A 22,667-nucleotide genomic window follows, 5' to 3' on the forward strand; every position below is an offset into this window, starting at 1 on the left:
TATGAAGAGGAGAAATACAGCAAAGCATTCGAAATTGTATCAGAAAGTTTGCCAATATTCACTTGCATTGGTTATAATTCATGTTTTTTTTTCTCATAGGAAATGATTATCCACATGACATTATAATGATAAATATTCAAAAGAACTTCACTTCACGGGACTTAAGAAACTTTACTGCTTTCCCTTCCCTACCTGGGCTGATCATGAAATATCTAAACGCTGATGCACAGGGGCAATTCATCTTAAGGCCCAGAAACTCAGCCAGAAGCCAAAAAAGTGAGTCTGACATCTTATTTTGGGTGGCTTTTCTTAGTTCCCATTTTAAATTGTCATAAACATCACAGCATAATATCATTTCCTTTCCTGGGAGTGGGTCACTGTACTAAACAAAATAAAAACTAAAAAATATGTTCCAGGTCCATATGAACAGAACTCTAAATTCTGATGTGAAGACAAGGCTTGGTTATAGGGAGAATGTTTCATTTTTTTTCCAGGCACCATAAATTGGTATATCAAGCACTGTGTGTATACATTTTTTTCCTATGAGAATTGCAGGTCTAAGCCATGGATCCTGATATGTTGCCCATCAAGTGATTGTATGATATAGACCCAAATTACCTTATAAACTGCATTTTGACAAACTATTGCAATGAAAGCTACATAATAAAAGTAGACTTATGGGATTAAAGATATTCTGTTGCAGGATTGAATAGAAATTAATTTAGGCTTTTAGCTAACTCTCTAATCTCACTTCAAATTCTATAAAAATACCCTTTATTCCTACATCTGGAGTCAAAATGATGCTAAAATTGATAGACTGGGCATTTTGAATTTTTTTAAAATACTTTTCAAAGGATAGAATTCTTTTATAATTTCTCCTCACTCTCTTTTCTTGGAAACCTCCCACTTTCACACTTGATTTCTTTTAAATTTTGTCTTTTTTTTCTTAATTATTCTATTTACTTTTGAAATATTCTTCCCTTCCTGGTCCACCCCTATGAAAACCAACCTCATACCTCTGTCCCTTTGCCTCTTAGAGGGTGCTACCCCACCAACCTTCCTATTCCCACCTCACCCATATATTCTCCCCTTTTCTGTGTCATCAAGCTGTCACAAGAGCCAGGACATCCCTTCCCCCTGAGGACAGACAAGACAAGATCTGCTACATATGCAGCAGGGGCCACAGACTGGCAATGTATTCCCTTGGGTTATTAGCTAAGAACCAGGGAGCTCTGAGGCCAAGAAAATTAATATTATTCTCCCTCTTATGGGGTTGTTCATTCCTTCCCCTAATTCATCCAATGGGGAAACAGGGTTCAGTCTGATAGTTGCCTGTAAGTATCTGCATCTGTCTCAGTCAGATGTTGAAAGATCCTCTCAGAGGACAGCCACGTCAGTTTCCTGCCTCCAAGCATATCTTTTCATCAGCAAGATTATCATGGTTTACTGTCTATACATAGGATGGACCAGAAGTTTAGGGAAGTTCAAGAGGGCCTTTCCTTCAGTCTCTGCTCCCATTTCTGTCCCTGCATTTCTTTTAGACAGAAAAAATTCTGAGTCAAAAATTTTGAAAAGCGTTTTGGTATACATATATATATAAGTACACACACACACACACTCACTCACACACACACACAAACACACTCACACACACACACACACACACACACACACACACACACACACACACACACACACACACACTGATTAAGATATATTTGTCAGGACTTCAGGGGGAATCACTATCCCTGAACTCAAGCAGTATTACAGAGCAATAGTGATAAAAACTGCATGGTATTGGTACAGAGACAGACAGATAGACCAATGGAATAGAATTGAAGACCCAGAAATGAACCCACATACCTATGGTCACTTGATTTTTGACAAAGGAGCCAAAACCATCCAATGGAAAAAAGATAGCATTTTCAGCAAATGGTGCTGGTTCAACTGGAGGTCAACATGTAGAAGAATGCAGATCGATCCATCCTTATCACCCTGTACAAAGCTTAAGTCCAAGTGGATCAAGGACCTCCACATCAAACCAGACACACTCAAACTAATAGAAGAAAAACTAGGGAAGCATCTGGAACACATGGGCACTGGAAAAAATTTCCTGAACAAAACACCAATGGCTTATGCTCTAAGATCAAGAATCGACAAATGGGATCTCATAAAACTGCAAAGCTTCTGTAAGGCAAAGGACACGGTGGTTAGGACAAAACGGCAACCAAGAGATTGGGAAAAGATCTTTACCAATCCTACAACAGATAGAGGCCTTATATCCAAAATATACAAAGAACTCAAGAAGTTAGACCGCAGGGAAACAAATAACCCTATTAAAAAATGGGGTTCAGAGCTAAACAAAGAATTCACAGCTGAGGAATGCTGAATGGCTGAGAAACACCTAAAGAAATGTTCAACATCTTTAGTCATAAGGGAAATGCAAATCAAAACAACCCTGAGATTTCACCTCACACCAGTGAGAATGGCTAAGATCAAAAACTCAGGTGACAGCAGATGCTGGCGAGGATGTGGAGAAGGAGGAACACTCCTCCATTGTCGGTGGGATTGCAGACTGGTAAAACCATTCTGGAAATCAGTCTGGAGGTTCCTCAGAAAATTGGACATTGAACTGCCTGAGGATCCAGCTATACCTCTCTTGGGCATATACCCAAAAGATGCTTCAACATATAAAAGAGACACGTGCTCCACTATGTTCATCGCAGCCTTATTTATAATAGCCAGAAAATGGAAAGAACCCAGATGCCCTTCAACAGAGGAATGGATACAGAAAATGTGGTACATCTACACAATGGAATATTACTCAGCTATCAAAAACAACGAGTTTATGAAATTCGTAGTCAAATGGTTGGAACTGGAAAATATCATCCTGAGTGAGCTAACCCAATCACAGAAAGACATACATGGTATGCACTCATTGATAAGTGGCTATTAGCCCAAATGCTTGAATTACCCTAGATCCCTAGAACAAACGAAACTCAAGACGGATGATCAAAATGTTAATGCTTCACTCCTTCTTTAAATGAGGAAAAAGAATACCCTTGGCAGGGAAGTGAGAGGCAAAGATTAAAACAGAGACTGAAGGAACACCCATTCGGAGCCTGCCCCACATGTGGCCCATACATATACAGCCACCCAATTAGACAAGATGGATGAAGCAAAGAAGTGCAGGCCGGCAGGAGCCAGATGTAGATCGCTCCTGAGAGACACAGCCAGAATACAGCAAATACAGAGGTGAATGCCAGCAGCAAACCACTGAACTGAGAATAGGTCCCCCGTTGAAGGAATCAGAGAAAGAACTGGAAGAGCTTGAAGGGGCTGGAGACCCCAAAAGTACAACAATGTCAAGCAACCAGAGCTTCCAGGGACTAAGCCACTACCTAAATACTATACATGGACTGACCCTGGACTCTGACCCCATAGGTAGCAATGAATATCCTAGTAAGAGCACCAGTGGAAGGGGAAGCCCTGGGTCCTGCTAAGACTGAACCCCCAGTGAACTAGACTATGGGGGGAGGGCGGCAATGGGGGGAGGGTTGGGAGGGGAACACCCATAAGGAAAGGGAGGGGGGAGGGGGATGTTTGCCCGGAACCCGGGAAAGGGAATAACACTTGAAATGTATATAAGAAATACTCAAGTTAATAAAAAAAATATTAAATAAATTTAAAAAAGATATATTTGTCAGTCTATATAATATTACCTGTGATTTCTGCCCTCCTGATTTTGAATTAGATAGCCAGGAAGACAATATGTTCTACAGTAATGAAGGCTATTTTATACTGTGTTATATTACTCATTTGTTTTCTTTTAATTTATTTGTTTTAAGTAACATATTTAAAATTTTATTATGGATCAATATTCTAACAGAAAACTCAGAAAGGAAAAAGAAACTAGAATTTCAGCTGTATTCTTACACTAAAATATATAGTCATACATATTTTCTCATGGGGGGGACATACTGCTGCTGAAATAAACTTAACAATGGTTCATGAAAATGCTGAACAAAAAACGAAGGGTAAAAAGACATTAGAAAACAGAAAATTTTTAAATGTGAATAAAGGCAGGGCATCAACGAAAATGGATGTGACTACTGAAGCAATACTCTATACATATTTCAGGGAGCTTGTTCAACCAAGGTTTCTAGTATTTCATGATGCACTGTGGAGTGAGACAGCATCATCTTGTGGGAATTCCACCTAGAGAACTTTAGACCATGTCTTAGAGACATCACTAAGATTAATAACAGTGTAGGTTATACAGGAAGAAGGCTGCATAAACACAACAGAATTATTAACCTATTAAAATAGGGACATTTTGTCATTGAAATTAGTTTTGTAAAAGATTTGTATAAATTATACTATCCCATGTGACGATCTCAACTCCTGATCAGATATGAAGGAAAAGACCCTTAAGAAACAAAGAACTTCTACATCATCGTGGTGGCACAGCATCTCTGTGCCTCGCCCAGACCAAATATGCACCACCCAAAAACTTAACAATGGAGGAAAACTGTTTGGAAGAGAACTCGGTTCCATTTGTCAGGATGGCAACCTGCCGTCGGCAATTGTGGTATGTCTCATATGGTTCTTCTCTGGCTCTCTTAAGACAAAAATCTTGCTTCTAAAATACCTGACCCCTTCACTTCTATGACCATGTGGAGTAAAAATTGTGTCCCAAAACATTGGTTTTAAAATAGGAAGATCAGAGAGGGTTATTCAGGAATGATGTATTAGAAATGTTGGATTTAATCCCTTAACAATTTTGTAAAATGTGATGAAAAGCAATGTTGCCTGAACTTTAAGGATTACCATAAGGGTTGGATGTTTACAACAAAAGATTGAGGCACCAAACCAGCTGAGGTCCTGTGTGTCCATGCAAGTACTTGAACTGCACCTGTGCATACCATTTGTCTGGTTCTCACGGAGCCAATAATGCTCTGTGCTGCACAAAGTCTGACAGATATTTCCGTATCTACTTCTCAGGACATGCTATCCCTACTAAAAAGGGAAGGGCCCACAACGGAGGGTGTCTTTCTAGTACGTCCGAGTATAACATTGTGCCAAACAATAAAAGACAAATTGGATTCAGAAGAAGAGGTGGACATGAACAAGCAATCAGTGCACGTAGTTTCGTGGATCTTTAAGGTAGGGAAAGTCCCTCCATCATCCACCCTCAGGAATCCTGAGTCTATGGAATTAGTGCTCTTCTCTTTGTATTCACTTGAGTGACAATAGATACGCAGGAGAGAAATATGGTAAGCTCAAAGTCTCCTGTGTTAATGTTAAAAATATGGATGATGTTTGTTCAGAAATTATTTAAGCTATGCTATTTTTTGGTTATCAAATGTGAGCCCTCCCCTCATTTCTAGTAGACCCAATCTCAAAGCAAATGTCCTTATCCTCTGGTAAACAATCTTTGTTACTCTCTTAACCAATGCACAGAGCCCCAGTTCAGGACTTAGTATGTATGTTTATAAACTGTGGCTCAGAGCCACAGGATATTTTGTTCATTGTGCCTTAAACAGCTGTAGTTTTTGGTCACAGTCTCCAACCATTGCAAAGACAACTTTTTTGATGGACAAGGGCTGTATTATGTGTGAATATTCGTTAAAAATTTAAATAGAGTTAGGAGTCACACTTTTGTAATGAAATATGGACAGGGCATTCTGTAAGAACCCTGGGCACATGTTATTCCATGCTTCCAGTACCAGACCTGGCTTTCTGCTCCTCAGAAATCAGATAATAGTTTCTATGGTTGCTTTTGTTGTGGTTACCATAATTGTATGTTTCTCTCATTTGAAATAGTTTTCAAGCTGAAATATTGGTTGCCTATTTATGCTGGCTTGCTCAGCTGTCCACTAGAGGAATGTTGAGCTAAGGAAAGTTGTTTCTATAGTCCAAGTAAATCTGAAAATATACTCTTGGGTTTCTAGTTTGAATAGATGAAACTCACTGAACCAATATATCGTGGAACGTTCTAAGTACGGGAAATTAGCAGAGCTGTGAAGGAAGTTAGAATTAATGTGAAATTTACAGTTAAATGCATTTTGAATAATTTCCATGATTAATTTTTTTCCATGAAATAATTTTCCTCTCTTTTTAAGGACTTCCTAAAAAACATCGAAGGAAGTCTGATGACCTCAAAACTGTATGATGAGTGGATTGCTGTAACGAAAAAAGTTGATGAGGAAGAGAAATTAGCTGCAGTGCAGAGGTAATTGTTGGCAAACTCTGTGAACAACATCAACAAAATAGAAGTAATATTTGCTTACACATTAGAGATAATAGACACAGAAATATTTACTAAACACATTGAGAGACAGGAAAACGTTTCAATTGTTCACAAACACAAAAGACACATTCAAAAGAGAAGTGTGTGTTACCGAGGGAATTACAGTAGCCCAGGCTTATTATCTTATCTTCACATTCTAATTAGAATTTTTTTTTCTGATTTGGATAAATATTTCAAGGTATAATTGAGTAAAAATTCTTTCATCTTATTTTCAGAGCATCAAGCAATCGACTCTATTACTCTGTTCCCTTCATTCATATTTAGAAATTGAGTGTACTTGTTTAAAAATAACTCTCTCTATGTTCAGTCTTTTAGATAAACTGCCACCTGCAAATGCTGCGCTTCTGAGGCAATTTTTTCAAATATTATATGAAATTAAAAGTAATTCTCCTGTTACTGAAATGTCTTCTTACCATCTATCTGTTGGGATAGCCCCATGCCTCTTATTCATGCACAGCTCCTGGAATAATGGAAGGACAAAAGACATTGGCAAAAAGGTAATGCCTAGCTTTGGTAAGCCTTTACAATAAAAAAGGGAAAACACTATTATCCTGAGCATCTGGGTTATTTTGTTGTGGTGGTTGATTGTTTTGATTTTGGTATTGTTTCATTTTGTAAAGTAAGTACTGCTTTGAGGGGAGTTCTTCTGCAGGGAAGGAATCATTGGTGAATTTTACCTAAAACACAAATGGGTATTTGAGCTCAGTGACTCAGTCTTTAGTGGTCATTTAGAATATCCTACAATCACCCAGTGAAATAAAATGCTGTGAAATGATACAAAAAGTAAGAGTTCTGGATATTGGGTCAGCAAAACAGACTTAATTCTGATAGAATCAGTGTAGAATGTGTGACATTCTACTAGCGTTCAAGGTGGTTTCCCCAACAAAACAGAGACAATTCAATTTGGATTGCTTTAATCAGATATGGTCATTATGACTCCTGATTAATGTGATTAAATATACCCTTGGGCTCTGGATGCTGGTTATGATTGGTTTAGAGAAGTGATTACTGTTCTCTGTTAGCCACCTTCCCAATACTATAATGAAATATCAAAATGTATATAATATAGTGATCGAATGGTTATATTGATTCCTAAGCATTTGAGTTTCTGATTCATTATTAATTAACCAATTGTCCTTGGACCTATAAGGATCATGTTATACAGAGCCCAACTAAGAAACAATAATATTCCTCATATTGTGTAGAATCAAAGATCAGGAGTAAAAGTTAGGGTCCCTAAGTACCTGCAATTGAAGATCCATAATTATCCCATTTCCTCCAAGAAGAACTTATTTGAAATACCTCCCAATATAATGAACCATAAGATCAAGAAGTTACCATTACTTCTCCACTAAGTCATCGCTGTTTCAAGATTAAGTAATTAAGGATATATGAAGAAATGACACTGAGAGTGAGATATTGATGCAGCTGTTACCATTGCGCTGTACTGAGACATGGGAATGTAACTGCTCAGACGGGTTTGACTGTCTCTGGCTTTTTAGGCAGCCCATGGGAACTTTCAGTAAGATGGGGCCCGCATTTCCCTCCATAGTTCTGCCTTTCTAGGAGCATTCTTACAATCATGCTCACACGTGGATGTATCAAATGGAAGAAAGCTATTTCAGTGGACAGTATGTATCACATACTGGCCATCACAATATAGAACCTGGAAATCATCCACTTATATAACATTGCACTGTGATGACCACACTTGTACATTTGATCTCACAATCTTTTAAATTTATGACAAAGCCAGCCCCTATACTTTCTAACAGCTAACTTTATCTCAGAATTTTGGACTGCACATTTTTTTCCTCCAAGATTAATAGGGAAAATGTGATTTGCAGCCAGGAAACTAACAGAGACACTCTGTATTCGCCCTCTTTTAACACAGATTTCTCTGGTAACATTTATGATCGAAAACTGTCCAAAAATTTTTGGAGAGGATGTGGTTGCAGTGTCGCATGAAACTTCTCTATCTCATCCTCCTGGAGCAATGTCCTCATGTTCCCAGAACACTGCAGCAAATATCAGAAACGTGAAGAAAACCGAACGTGGACTGAGCAGATGCCCCGCTGGGAGGACATGCACTCCTGGCTACCATGCACGGCCAGGAAGTCCAGCTGCCCCTCTTCCCTGTGAAGGCCCTCTAGGTGTGTACACTTGTTCTACTACCATAACTTACAGTTAGAATCATTGAGCGCTGAAATGTGATTTGTAACAAACAGCAACGTAGGATTTACTGGAGCATGTGAAGGAACATATCACCTATGCATTCTAGGAATTATCCTACTGTTAGAATTTGCCTCCTAATTTAAGTATGTCTTTCCACTGGCCCTTAGTTTATGTTAGAGGTTGATCCCTGAAATGAGATTAAGTAATTAAGGATATGTAAAGAAATGATACTTGCAGTGATATATTGAGTCTTAACATAGATTCCTAAAGAAAATAGAAACTCAACAGCAAATTGGGTTTTCTCTATGGAACAGCTCTGGCTGTCATGGAAGATGCTTTGTGTACCAGAATGACCTCAAATTTACAGAGATCCTCTTGGCTCTGCTTCCTGAGGTCGGGGAATATAGGCATGTGCCACTATGCTAGTCTCTTATGAAAATCTGAAACTACAGCGTAATATACTCTTATGGTTGACATAGACACTATGATCTGAGATTTGAGCTCACAGATCAGTGGAGAAAGTCAAGTGCTGTAACACAACTGTACTTAGGCAAATTGTGTTGGGAAGTACAGATACTGGTATTAAGTTACAGTTGTCAATGGCAGTCAGAGAGTTACACAAATGATGAAAATATAGATTGGTACTATATGACTGTTTGATTCTAATATTTGTTTGCATAGCTTTCAAGGCAAACACAAGAAATTGATGTTTATCCCATAAGTATGGGACATATACAACTACATATCCAGTGCCTAACAAGCAAGATCATTATAAATGTTTTAATATTAATTAGTTATTTTCTCTGTGTTTGTGGTATCGCATAAGGCATGCAGGCGATACAATGAAAAGGGTATGCCAGGACTACATGAGGGCTTAATCATTTCAGTTAAAACAATGAAATCCCTTCTTTCTTAGGTTCAGAGAAAAATGGAGGCAATGTATATACCAACCAAGCAGCACCTTTTCTTATTCTACCACAAGCAACAAAGAAATGTTTGTTTGGCAAATCTCTTGAGAGTATTTTTGAAGGCAAAAAGCTGCCTACTCCAATATTTGTGAGTATCATTTTGCCCAGCACCTTTGTTCTCAGTAAGTTATTCAAACAAACTGATGAATGTTTAGATAGCTTATCCTTGAGGGTAAGATCATTTTCAAATAAAATAAATTCCCCTAACTTTGAATCATGTAATGGAAAGAAATTTAAAAAAAGAAAAGAAATAGTATTTCCATGTTTTCCAGTGATTGCAACCAAGATCCAACCCCACGAGCTTGTGGAAAGAAATGGGCCTATGAAAGTGCCCCACTGACTACCCACCTGTAAAGTCTTCCAGCGATTTTATGACTCCATGTTACTCTAGGTCATTCCCTTAATATCATTGCTATGAGATTACTCAGTCTTTTATAATTAAAATTATCTCTAGACTTTTACTTTGCATTATCAATGGATTAGTTTTTGCTATATATTAGCATTTTTATCCTAGTAGAGTATATTTAAATGCCTCCTAACATGCCTTAATCTATTTTAAACTAGTTACTAAACTTCTTTGGAAATAAATATTTACTGTCCATCATCTATTATAGCACTATAGCTATGCTAGAAATTTATGCTGTGTGTGAACAAATCTATCGTGTCAGATACATGAGCATTCCTGCCCAATTGTTTGGTAATTTAAAGCAGAATATTCTGAATACCATGCTTTTTATCATGTAATCTATTGAAAACATGGGGTAAATTTATGTATGGTAGTCATTTTACAGAGTAAATTATGGAAGAAAGAATGACATATGCTTTAGTTCTTAAATGTGACAGCATCTTTAGACATAGATAAAAATAAGAGGTCACAGAAAAAGAAAATACAAATTGTAGATGTATATTGAAAAATCTTTCTTAAAAACACAAAGGTACAATTCATAATAGAGGCCAGGACAGAAAGGAAATGAAGGTGATTTGTTCTCTGAAAGGGAAATATTCCAAGAGTTACTTAGAATGGCATGCTTGAGAAAGATATACATAGAAGGAAACAAAAAGTATTGGAGGAACATTCACCAAAATGCTTTGGGGAACAGAAGTCCAAACAAAACCGTAATATTTCATCTTGTGGAAAAAATGGATTAGGGAAGAAAATGTATACATTAGCTCAAACAAAAAAACTTCAATGACTTGTTCATTGCTCTCATTTATAGCTCTGCATCCAAAACTGTCTTTGCTCAGGTTTACAATAAATGACATATCTGTTCTTCAGAAGTGTGGACCTCTAATAATAACAAGCTTATCCTTATCCCACACAGGATATGTTTTCCATAATTGCAGAGAAAGGACAAGATTCTGATCATATATTTAATACGGTATCTGAAATTTCACACTGGTCCCTGAGGGACAGGATTGAAAATGAAGAACACATAACCTGGCATGAAGAAGACGTGCTAGTTATAGCGTCTGTATTAAAGGTAAGGAAGGTTTTTATATCACCAACATTAAGCATCCCTTTAGAGATGCATATGTGCTTTCTGTCCTTGAGATTACGAGATGACTGTTTCCACAAATCAATGGACACATGACACATGACTTCTGTCGCTTTGGCTAAGGAGTTCCTATGTCCTTCAGGGCATGGAATCCTTCCCCCATTATTCCATGGAAGTCATTGATTGATCCATAAGATCCAATGACTGGCTATGGCTCCTCATATCTTATTTCAGTCAGATGCTGGGTGGAGCCTTTCAGAGAGCACTTTTGCTAGTTCCCTGTTTGGATGTTCCACATAGGAGCTGGCTGTTTTCAAGGCAGAGGTCTTTGGGCTTGGAAGTAGAGTATCGAACTCTGGTTGCAAGTAGTGGTGTGGACTAGAAGCCAGGAGAGGCAATTTGAAAGGACAGTAGTTTTGTTTCATTGCTATAACAACTAGGACTCTGCTTCTTTGATTCTAGTTGTAGGTAAGAAAACACAAGATTGTGCATATAGGTTCCACTTTGAGCTAAGATTCTGGGGAGATGACAATTTGGGAAACTTTTACGGAAGTATGCCCTCAACCAGTGATTCTCAGCCTTTCTAATCCAGAAACACTAATATATTTCCTCATGGTTTTGTGACTCTTAACCATTATTTCATAATGCTTCATTCATAATTAAAGTTTTGCTAATGATGCGAATTGTAAAGAAAATGGAGAGACTATCTTCTATAGAAGATACATGATATGTGGCCCCCAAATGATTATGACACCCAAGTTGAAAATCACTGGTCAAAACTGCTAATTTTAAACAAAATTACATCGAACATTACTTTTTTGCTTTATTTTCATTAAAAAAGGACTTCATTAGTAACATTAAAGGAAGCTTACTTACTTCTGATTTATATGAAAATTGGCTTACCATCATGGATGAAGGAACTCTGGTTGGACGAATTGCTGCCATCCAAAGGTAATGATAGAGTAAGCTCATGGGGAACTGCACCAATATAGAAGCAGTGTTTTTGTAAGGTACATAGGCTTGTGTTTACAGGATTCTAAGCTGGAATATTCTCCCATGCCAAGAGGTTTCATTAGCTCAGACATATATTGTCACTTTTTAAACATGTTAATTTCTCAAGCTAGTATGTTGAATCATATCAGTAATCTCACCTGAGAGTCTCCTCCTTTATTACCATCATGGTTAAAAAGTAAGCCTATGTAAGAAATTGTATGCAGGTCAGCCTAGAGTATTGGTTTACTTCCTGTGTGAGACAAATTAAAAGAAGTATGTGTTTATAATACCTGTATGTCATGTGACCCATACATACACAGCCACCCAATTAGACAAGATGGATGAAGCATAGAAGTGCAGGCCAACAGGAATCAGATATAGATCTCTCCTGAGAAATACAGCCAGAATACAGCAAATACATAGGTGAATGCCAGCAGCAAACCAATGAACTGAGAACAGGACCCCGTTGAAGGAATCAGAGAAAGAACTGGAAGAGCTTGAAGGGGCACGAGACCCCTTATGAACAAAAATGCCAACCAACTAGAGCTTCCAGGGACTAAGCCACTACCCAAAGACTGTACATTGAATGACCCTGGGCTCTGACCTCATAGGTAGCAATGAGTAGCCTAGTAAGAGCACCATTGAAAGGGGAAGCCTTGGACCTGCTAAGGCTGAACCCCCAGTGAACGTGACTGTTGGGGGGAGGGTTGTAATGGGAGGAGAATGGGTAGGGGGACACCCATAAAGAAGGGGAAGGGGAGGGATTAGGGGGATGTTGGCCGGGAAACCAGGAAAGGGAATAACACTCGAAATGTAAATAAGAAATGCTCAAGTTAATAAAAAAAAAAAAGAAGGGGATGGGGAGGGGTTAGGGGCATGTTGGCCTGGAAACCAGGAAAGGGAATAACAATCCAAATGTAAATAAGAAATACTCAAGTTAATAAAGAAAAAAATACCTGTGGATTCTTTGCATCCTAAAATTACTACCATGTTTTTGTTATTATTTCACATTTTAAATATGTCATTGATTGGAACATGAACCTATTACTGAATTCTTCTTCCTCAACAATAGCTAACTAGTGAAGTCTGAGTCACATATAATTTTGACTTCTCTGAAACATTTTCCTGTGTGATAATTCATAGAAAGGAGCCCTGCACCTTTGCCTTGCCTGTAGCAGAAGCTTTTGTAACTACATCGTGTAGGGCACTAGTGTGCTTCCTTCTACGTATGTTTGAGAGTGTCTAAAGGCTGTTACATGGATTCACAATACATTAGAAATAAAATGTGTCTCCCCTCCATGGTGGTTGGATAGATGGGTTGCTGTTTAGTAACACTAGATGTTTTCATAGACAGAACACACATGGTGAGCAACAACCTTCATTCATTCTCATAGCAGGGCATTCTGTAGATTCACTAGTGTGATTTTTGTTCCTTATGTTCAACAAGTCTCACAAGAGTGTTATATGGATTCATAATACATTAGATATTAAATATGTCCCCGTTGTGCCCGGAAAGATGGGTCGCTATAAGTACACTAGATATTTTCAAACACACAACATATATGGTTTGCAACAATCTTCATTCATTCTGGATCCAGTGATCGAGGCACCTTCCTCTGGTTTCTGTAGGGTAGCACTCATACATCTAGTCCACAGAAATTCATAAAGAATTTTAAAAATATTTCCCATGGTTCTCTACAGAAAATTGAGTTGCAGAAAATATTTTATATAATACACTACCTCTAAATTCTTACTTGTTTAGAATTCTGATTGTTAGGAGTTGGTCTAGAAAACATTTATCCTGTTCTGACTTTGTAGTTAGATTTGTAACTTACATTACTTTTAAGATGATCGAGCATAAATTTCTCCTTTTCTTGGTTTAGACTTACACGACAGATCCCTGAACCCAACTTCCTTCTACTACAATATGTCATTTGTGTATTAGTTATGATAAAAGACTCTTCGATGAATAATTTGGAGTCTTACACGTTATCTCACCGCATAGCTCCGTCTGTGCTATGTGGTCAGGCTTCAAGTGACGCACTCTATGGGAATTCTGCCTCAAGAAAGGTAAGGGGATCTGACTTTTGCCTTTGGGAACAAAATTAGAATTATAATCCTGTAATTGGGAATACGTTAGAGCGATCATTTCTCTAACAGGAACCGCTAGGATTGCATTCTTCTGGAGTGGAGTGGAGTGGAATATGTATTGATCTCTTTGAGGAAGATTTAGGAAGGAAGACTGTTAATGTAGTTTAAAGAAAATGAATAATTTCTCTTTTTCTTTTGTCTGTTCCTTCTTTCCTTTTAGATATTGATTTTAGATATTGATGTTTTAGCCAACTGCAATCTGCACGTATAATAGTAGTCCAAGAAGTAGACATTGAAGTTTACAAAAAATCTTGATTACATAGGTTTTGTTTGCTTTTTTTCCATTGTAGCCCTAAGTTGATAGTTGTGTTTCATTGTGGAGAGATGATTATATTATTAAATATTCACAACATTACATCGTTAAATATATGTGGGTGTGTGTGTACGTATCCATGTAATTGTACTTGCACATGTACATGTATTTATATATGTATATGTGTATGTGTATGTTTATGTGTGTGTAGGTGTATGTGTATGTTTATGTGTGTGTATGTGTATGTGTATGCGTATATACATGTATAGGATATACATATGTAATGATGAATAATTCCTGTATGATATTTTGTTTATTTTCCATTACTTTAGCACTAGACTATTTCAAGTAAATTTTTATGTTCCTCGGGTTTACTACTATAGCTGTTAATTTTCTCATAAACACATATACATTAATATTTTTCACTAATTTATTTACTCTCTTTCCTGATTGCAGTCTCTTCCTCAAAGTCCCATCTTCACAACATGTTCTTTCTCTCCATTCTTTTTTACCTCAGTAGTGAAGACCCTCCATGGACACTCCCCTACATCAATTCACACCAGGAATAACTGCATCTCCTCTCACTGAAATTCATACAAATCAGCCCAGGATTCAGAGAAAGGACTGAAAGAGCTTGAAGGGACTTGAGACCCCAAATGAACAACAATGCAAACAAACCAAAGTTTCTAGGGACTAAGCCACTATCCAAAGTCTATACATGGACTGACCCTGGACTCTGACCTCATAGGTAGCAATGAATAGCCTAGAAAGAGCACCAGTGGAAGGGGAAGCCCTGGGTCCTGCCAAGATTGAACCCCCAGTGAATGGGATTGTTATGGGGAGGGCAGTAATGTTGGGAGGATGGGAAGGGGAATACCCATACAGATGGGGAGGGGGAGCAATTAGAGATAAGTTAGCCAGGAGACCAGGAAAGGGAATAACAATCAAAATGTAAATAAGAAATACCCAAGTTAATAAAGATGGAGAAAAAATAAAAGGAAACAATCGAGTAGTAGATTATAGAGTCAAAGCCAGCCCATACACCTATTGTTAGGAGACCTGCCTGAAGATCAAGCTGCCCATCTGCTACATATATGTAGGAGGCCTAGATCCTGAGCTGGAGCATATGAAGGGGAGACCTGGCAGATTCAAAGCTGAAGGATCACTATGATTAAAGGCTATACCAAAGTACAAGGATAGAGAAGGAGGTGCATCTTTGGGAGGCTCTAGTATTCATCGTGTAGCAAAATCAGACCAAAGAGTTATTTTGATGTACATTTGCAAGCAAATATGTTTGGACAAAAGTGTATAATGTGTGACCCAGTATGGCACAGAACATCTCACACAGTCCATTTTTAAAACTGTTCTAAATTTTAGTTTGACTTTTTTATTTTTAATTTAAATTTAAAATTTTATTTAATTTATTTTTTGAAATTTTGGGAGAGGAGATTTTTTCCAAGAGATACATAGAAGGATTGATAAATGAAATAAGAGTTACTTGGTACCATGATTATAAATTTACAGAGAATCAATATAGGACATATAATTTGAAAAGGATAAAAGGCAAAGAAAATGTAAAAAATGACAGAAAGCAGGGTACACTTTATTTTATTTTATTTCTTTTCACTTCAAGGGTCTATTTTCACATTTCTATGTACAGAGAGCCAGTTAAACCAGCACCATTTATTGAAGATGCTATCTTTTTTCTTTGTATTTTTGAAATTTTCCTCATGTTCTAATTAGAAATATTTCTTTATTTACATTTCAAATGTTACTTCCTTCCCCATTTCCTGTCCATAAACCCCCTTCCCTTACAGCTCCCCATCCAGGTATTCCCCCTCCATCCACCTACATTATAGCGCCCCACCCCAACATTACAGGGCAGTAGAGGAACCAACCTTGGCAAAACGAAGGGCTTCCCCTTCCACTGGTCCCCCAACAAGGCTATTCTCTGCTACATAGGCAGTTAGAGCCCTGGGTGAGTCCATTTATAAGGTTTGGGTAGTGGTTCAGTCCCTATATTTTAACTAGTAGCTTCCAGGTATTAGGTCCACAAGAGGGAAGATATTGTGATGTTAATCATGATGGAGGAGGATAGCCCAAGGGACAGCTTGAATAGGATTTTGGGCCAGGACTCACCTAGACTTGGACTAGAAACATACCATTTTTAGTTGATTTCTAATTACCAAGGTACTGGGAACCTAAAATCCAAGACTACATCAAACTGCATATTCAGTCGAAATGAAGCAACAAATATATTTTTTCACTCTTAATAGCTATTAATTATTCTTCCTTTATGGAAATTCTTTCCAGTATATTCTTTGGCTTGGTTAAGTATGTAAAACAAAGAGACAAAACTATTTGTACAATCTGCATATAAAATAAGACAATTTTCTGACTGTGATTTTTTAAAGAAACGTTTCTTTCCTATCGTGTTCAGCACTACTCAAACACAAACTTATGTTCATCCTGGATAGAAAGAAACATATGGTATGAGCAGAGTTGACTTATTCTAAGCCATCATCTCAGAAGAAAAGAAACTTATCCATGTTGTTCAGTTTAGGAAGTGTCATAATTTACTACTGTGACAAAACACTGATGAAAAGCAACTTATGCAAGACAGGTTGAACTCCATGGTATACTTACAGTTACCAGTTAAATCCTGAGAAATGTCAGGGACCAAAATGGAGCAAGGAGGCAAGAACTGAAGCAGAAGCCTAGTAGGAGTTCTGTCGCCTTCCTTGTATCTCATATCTTGTTTTTCTGGCTAATAACTCAAGGGTGGCACCATCCTGGAGATCTGGGCCCTACAAATTCCAATGTTAATCAGGACAATATACCTTAGACTTCCTTATACAATAGGTCAATCTGATGGAGGAATTTTCTAGTTAAGACTCCCTCTTCTTATCCACATCTCCTCTCAGTCACCTTTCTTTGTCTTTAATAAAACACCAGGAGCTCAATCACCAACCAAAGAATTCACATAGGGGAACCATGTCTCCAGTTTGATATGTAGCAGGGGAGCGCCTTACTGGGCATCACTGGGAGGGGAGCCTCATAGTCCTGTGGTGTCTTGATGACCCAGGGTAGGGGAAAGTTAGGGGTTGAGGCAGGAATGGGTGGGCACTTGAGGTAGCACTCAGAGGAGCAGGTGCTGGAGATAGAGACTGCAGAGGGGAAACTGTGAGGGGAGATAACATTTGAAATGTAAATTAATAAAATGACAAATAAAAATGTAACAGCATGACAAAGGCAAATTATTGGAGTAATTGTTTACTTGGCACTTAAAGATGTAGAGGGTGGAAAGTCCCTCAATGTCATGATGTAGCAGCATGGCAGCAGAAATGAAAGACAAGGGAACAGGAAGTTGAGACCTGATGGCTCTTATCATGGGAAATAAACATGAAACAGAGAATGTACATTGAAAATGGGCACCAGCTTTTGTAACTACAAATTCTAAACAATGGCATCCTTCCACCAGGAAGACCAAGACACCAGGAAGGTGTCAAAAAGAGGGTATTGTAATGCATAGAACTAGAGGGGCATCCCATTCAAAACATCTCAATAAAACTACCTAATCCCCACCCACACACACACACACAAATAACAAACAGTCCTTAATTTGATTCACTCACAGTTTTTGACAGCATTTCAGGTCTTAAAAGTTGCTTGGATTTAGTAGTTCTTCTATAATTTGAAATATGCATGACATTTTAACAAGTTTTAGTAAAATGCAAAGAAATAAGTGTCTTCATTTCAGAGACTTCATTTCATGGGTTCCTATCTGTTTGTGGCAAGTGTAATTTTCCTCATAGTTTTGGATTTCATTTTTAAATTTCAATTTTGTAATCTATGTAAAAAGACAATCTTGTTTCTGTCTTTTTGTGTTACAGATATCTGTTATCAAAATCATGATAGACCACTATCTTGAAATATTTGGAAATGATAATCTATTTTCAAAACATATTAACAGAAAGTCTGATGATTTAGAGATGTATAAAGATTTAATCCTCTCTGAGGGCAAATCTCCTATTATGAAAAATGTCACAGCTGGACACAATGGGAAAACCTGCAGTAATGATGAAAAAGTAAATATTTCAAATGCTGCTCTACAGAAAGGAAGTTCTACAGGTAAGAGATTTATTAAGTCATCAAAAGAATGGGTTTCATAATGATTATAGAGTATGGGCAAACATTGTTGAGCATACTTTATTTAAATTAGAATTAAATAGGTTCATCTATACATATATATGAATATATATGTGTGTGTGTATGCACATATATTTACATGTATCTGGATACATACAAGTATGAATGACACATCTTTATTGAGAGAATCCTACAATTTTGTCTGCTATATTCCCCCATCTTCCCATTGTCCTTAAGTTATAGATATCTTGTGTATGATATCATTACTTTTGATAGGATACTTTCGAAACAATGATTTGATTTAAAATCCTTTAAGCGTTCTGCAAGATTAAGCCCTGTGCCCATGTCAACAGGCTTTGTTATCCTAATGCAAAAATACTTATATTTGTTTAATTTCCAAAGAGAAACATCTTGCCAAAAGCTTGGCGTTTGTATAAATATTAAATTGCACAGGATCCACTACAAAACCTATGTGATGTATGATTACGAGGCTAGAACACACCTGATTAACAGGTAATACCATGCAAATTGAAATTCATTGTTAACTCAAGTAGTTCTTTCTATAGAGTTAAGAAAGTATATCAAAATATTACTCTTATCTTAAGTGAGGTGAATCTATCATCTGAGAATGTTTGTGTAGCAATGTCATATTTTTTTTCATTAAGTAGGACAACACAGAACAACAAAAATGTATAAATGGTAGAGGATGACTTAAAAAAGTTAAGGTTATTCTATTTGAATGTTCCATTTTACCTCCCAATTAATCAGAACAGAAGAAATGTTATAAGAGCCTACTTCAGTTTTATATTTCACCATATTAGTCACAAATAATTTTCACTAATTATACATATTTTATGCTGTATATTACACAGCATTTGCTGTTATAACAAAGGTTATTAGATTGTATTAATAATTGCATTTTGGAAAATTGCATTTTCCCGACTCTGCCTCTACAGCACAGTTATAGTCTAATTGTCACACTTCAGTCACCAAGAACTGCCAGAAGCTAATGACATTTAATAATCCCTCCAAGTTTTTCCTACAACCCCGTGCTATAGAAAGTTCTAAATAAAATTCCATTAACAATCAAAATTAATCATCACATATGATGAAATTAGAAGTTGATCATGGTTTTTACAATATACAAAAGGACCTGAAAAGGTAGTCCAGTGTCTACAGTAATTGAGATATGGTCTTTGTGTCATGAATTTGGGTCGTCAAAATTTACATTGAAAAACAAAACAAAAGTGGTTATTGTAGCACAAGCATCTTTAGACCAAAAGCTTCTTCCTGAAAGCAGATGGCTGTTGGACACAGTAATTAACTGAAGCTTTTTGGACAGATATTCCTGTCATGTTGTACATTAATGATCAAGAGAGACCCTTTGTCAATGCTCCCCTCCAAAGACCAAAAATGGAGAATCATCTCAAAAGTAAATAAGCCCTAAACTCTAAATATATCAACAGTGATGATTTCTGCATGTATTTTATATACTCACAAACACATAGGAACACACACACACAAACACACAAACACAAACACACACACCAACACACACACAAAACTACATGTATTACATACACGCAGAAATGCACAGAAACATCCAGCATATTTGTTGTATCTCTCTTCCTAACATGAGATCTCAACATAAAATATTTTTTATTCGTGGTTTGTCTATCACAAAAGGGTCTTTAATACAAACTTGATATGTGAAAATCTTAAAGAAAATCTTCAGTAAAGTAATTGAAAATTTCCATATTTACTCTTTCTTGGTCTTTCCTGAACTCCCATAAATATAAGTTCAAACATTTTTATCTTATTGCTATTATTATTTTAAATTTTTATTGAAAATTGGATTATAGCACAGTAGCCTGACTTTGCTCCCTCAAGTCCATCATAGTCACTGCACTTTCAATATTGTTTTATATATATTTGCATCTTTAAAGATATGAATAAAACTTGAGTCCATTTTGTTCTGTTTTGTGAATATGGATTCCATGTTATACAGTGTGTATTAGACAATACATATAAAGGCCATTTCTGGAAAATTAATATTCTGTCAGTCATCATTAGCTGCCTATAACTTTTTACATATCAAAATTTGACCATTGCCTTAATATTCCATTGATATTGTTATTATTGTTATTTTGCACCTATTTTTATGAGGTGCTATGTCAAATCAGGCTTTCAAGAAGGCTGTCTCTTACAGTATTTGTAACCTCCCTTCTACAATGTTCCCTGAGCTCTAAAGCACATATTGCTGGTGGGTTTTCCACAAAGCACTTATCTCTTCATTGTGTCTAGATTTCGTTTTCTGTAATGATTTCCATCTTCTGTACAGAGAGGCTTCTTTGATGAGGGATGAAGGCCCCACTTATTTGAGGAGATAAGATTACTATTTAGAAAACTATAAAGAACGTGGCAGAATTTGTGAATTAATGTGATAAAATTTAAAGTTCATAAAGAGACTAGCTACACAAATCTAACTGTATATCTAACACCAGCCATGGTTTCAACTATTTTGAGGGAAAGTTTTCCAATTGTTAAAATATTTAATGTGACTTTCCACCAAATACTGATGCTTTAGTTAGCAATTATATTGCTGTCAAGGTTGGGGGTTTGAGTGCCAGTTGCCAAATAAATCTTACAGGGATGTCTCAGAAGTCATTCTAGCTTGATGTGTCTTAGAAAACTCTAGATTTAAATCAAAGTTGGAAGGTAAAAGAAACAGTATGCAGTTGGGCATGTTAGGGAAGCAATTGAGAGTTGCACCCACCTGTAACCCCGATAAAGTATGTAGTAAACATGTGGCAAGATATCAGAATAGGTGCAATAAGTGACACTAATAGCTCAGTTCAAAATAACTGTTCTTTGATTGGACTTTAATGTATTTTCTTTACTACAAAATTGAACATAGTTCTTGGTCTTTCGTTTGGTTTCTCAGAAAAAAGTATTATTCCTTAGTACCTTTTTATGGGTCAACATTGTATGCGTTGTTATTTCTCTTTAGGATCATCCATGCAGGTCCTTTGACTTGTCCAGGTCACACATTTTCACTCATCTACAACAAGATAATTTCATTTTCCTAGTACAATACAAAATATATGAAATATAAATATAAAATTCCTTGATTTTTGATTACTTTAGTTTTCTTTATTCCACACCTGCAGATAGCCTTAATTGATTATATTCTGAAATGTTAAAAGTTGAAGTTTCAAGCAATAAGGAAATGCTTTTCATACTGAGTTAAGTGAAGAACATTCATCAGTGACAGCCTTCTTTCTCCAAGGACAATGAGCCTATCACCCAGAATTTCCTTACAGTGTGTGCTGCCCCCCCATCTAGTAGCTTATCAACTATTACACAACCAGTGGTTTGTTGTGCTCATCTTTGAGCAAACTCAATGTCCTCTGTTTCATACATTTGGAAACAAGCAGATAAATACTACAATCGAGGGAGGCCAAGGGGACACACAGAAGAAATGAAGAAATCAAAGTATCTCTTTTGAAGATTATATGTTAGTAAACATAAGATAGTAATATTCCATAAGAATACCCAAATACCTTGTAAACTCTTTCAACCAGTAGTTACACTGGAAATTAACACACAAGGTGAGTTTCCTTCTTTATAAAAATCACAAATTTTCTGACACCTAAATCAATGAAACACCATCTCCCACAGTAAATTTACAAAGTATTAAGTTACTTGAGGAAATTCTGAGCAAGGAGATAAAGACTCATATGATTAGAAACACAAAAAACTAAAGAACAAAAAATACAGCCCAAAACAACAAAAAATCTTATAAATTGAAGAGTTGTCATATAATGGAAAGATTTCCCCATGCTCATGAATCAGTAAGATAAATAAAGTGAAATACCTAGACTATCTTATAAGAGCATTTTGCTTCTATCCTTTTAAAGTTTGATACAATTTATAAGATTTTGATGTTAGTAGGAGAAACAGTATTACAGAAAGGATTTTTTTATCCACTTTCCTCCCAGTCTTCTGCCATGTTCCCTTGACCTCATGCATAAAATCTCCCCAAATGGCTTCCAAAACATTAACTGAACAAGGACAACACCAATGAACATGAAGATGTGAATGGGACCCGGAACCTACAGAGCGAAATATAGGCAATTGCACCCTAAAAAGTGTATGCAACTGTTTCC

At 36.8% G+C, this 22,667-nt stretch overlaps 1 protein-coding gene across 2 annotated transcripts in view; it reads left to right on the plus strand.

The window, feature by feature from the left end:
• The window catches only part of LOC148006695 (uncharacterized), a 47,503-nt gene that overhangs the window by 15,621 nt on the left and 9,215 nt on the right, over positions 1-22,667 (plus strand). The window contains exons 9-19 of one of the 2 annotated variants that reach the window (XM_087637477.1): positions 100-276; positions 4,413-4,591; positions 5,005-5,166; positions 6,126-6,235; positions 6,621-6,810; positions 8,208-8,466; positions 9,405-9,544; positions 10,779-10,937; positions 11,794-11,903; positions 13,829-14,015; positions 18,243-18,480. In XM_087637477.1, the coding sequence (XP_087493603.1) occupies positions 100-276; positions 4,413-4,591; positions 5,005-5,166; positions 6,126-6,235; positions 6,621-6,810; positions 8,208-8,466; positions 9,405-9,544; positions 10,779-10,937; positions 11,794-11,903; positions 13,829-14,015; positions 18,243-18,480 (1,911 nt within the window). The remainder of the gene's footprint in view (positions 1-99; positions 277-4,412; positions 4,592-5,004; positions 5,167-6,125; positions 6,236-6,620; positions 6,811-8,207; positions 8,467-9,404; positions 9,545-10,778; positions 10,938-11,793; positions 11,904-13,828; positions 14,016-18,242; positions 18,481-22,667) is intronic. The other variant, XM_087637481.1, reaches the window with a different exon arrangement.

The sequence above is a fragment of the Rattus norvegicus genome, chromosome 2, assembly GCF_021556685.1.
Source record: "Rattus norvegicus strain SHRSP/BbbUtx chromosome 2, alternate assembly SHRSP_T2T, whole genome shotgun sequence".
In the NCBI taxonomy this organism is placed as follows: Eukaryota; Metazoa; Chordata; class Mammalia; order Rodentia; family Muridae; genus Rattus; species Rattus norvegicus.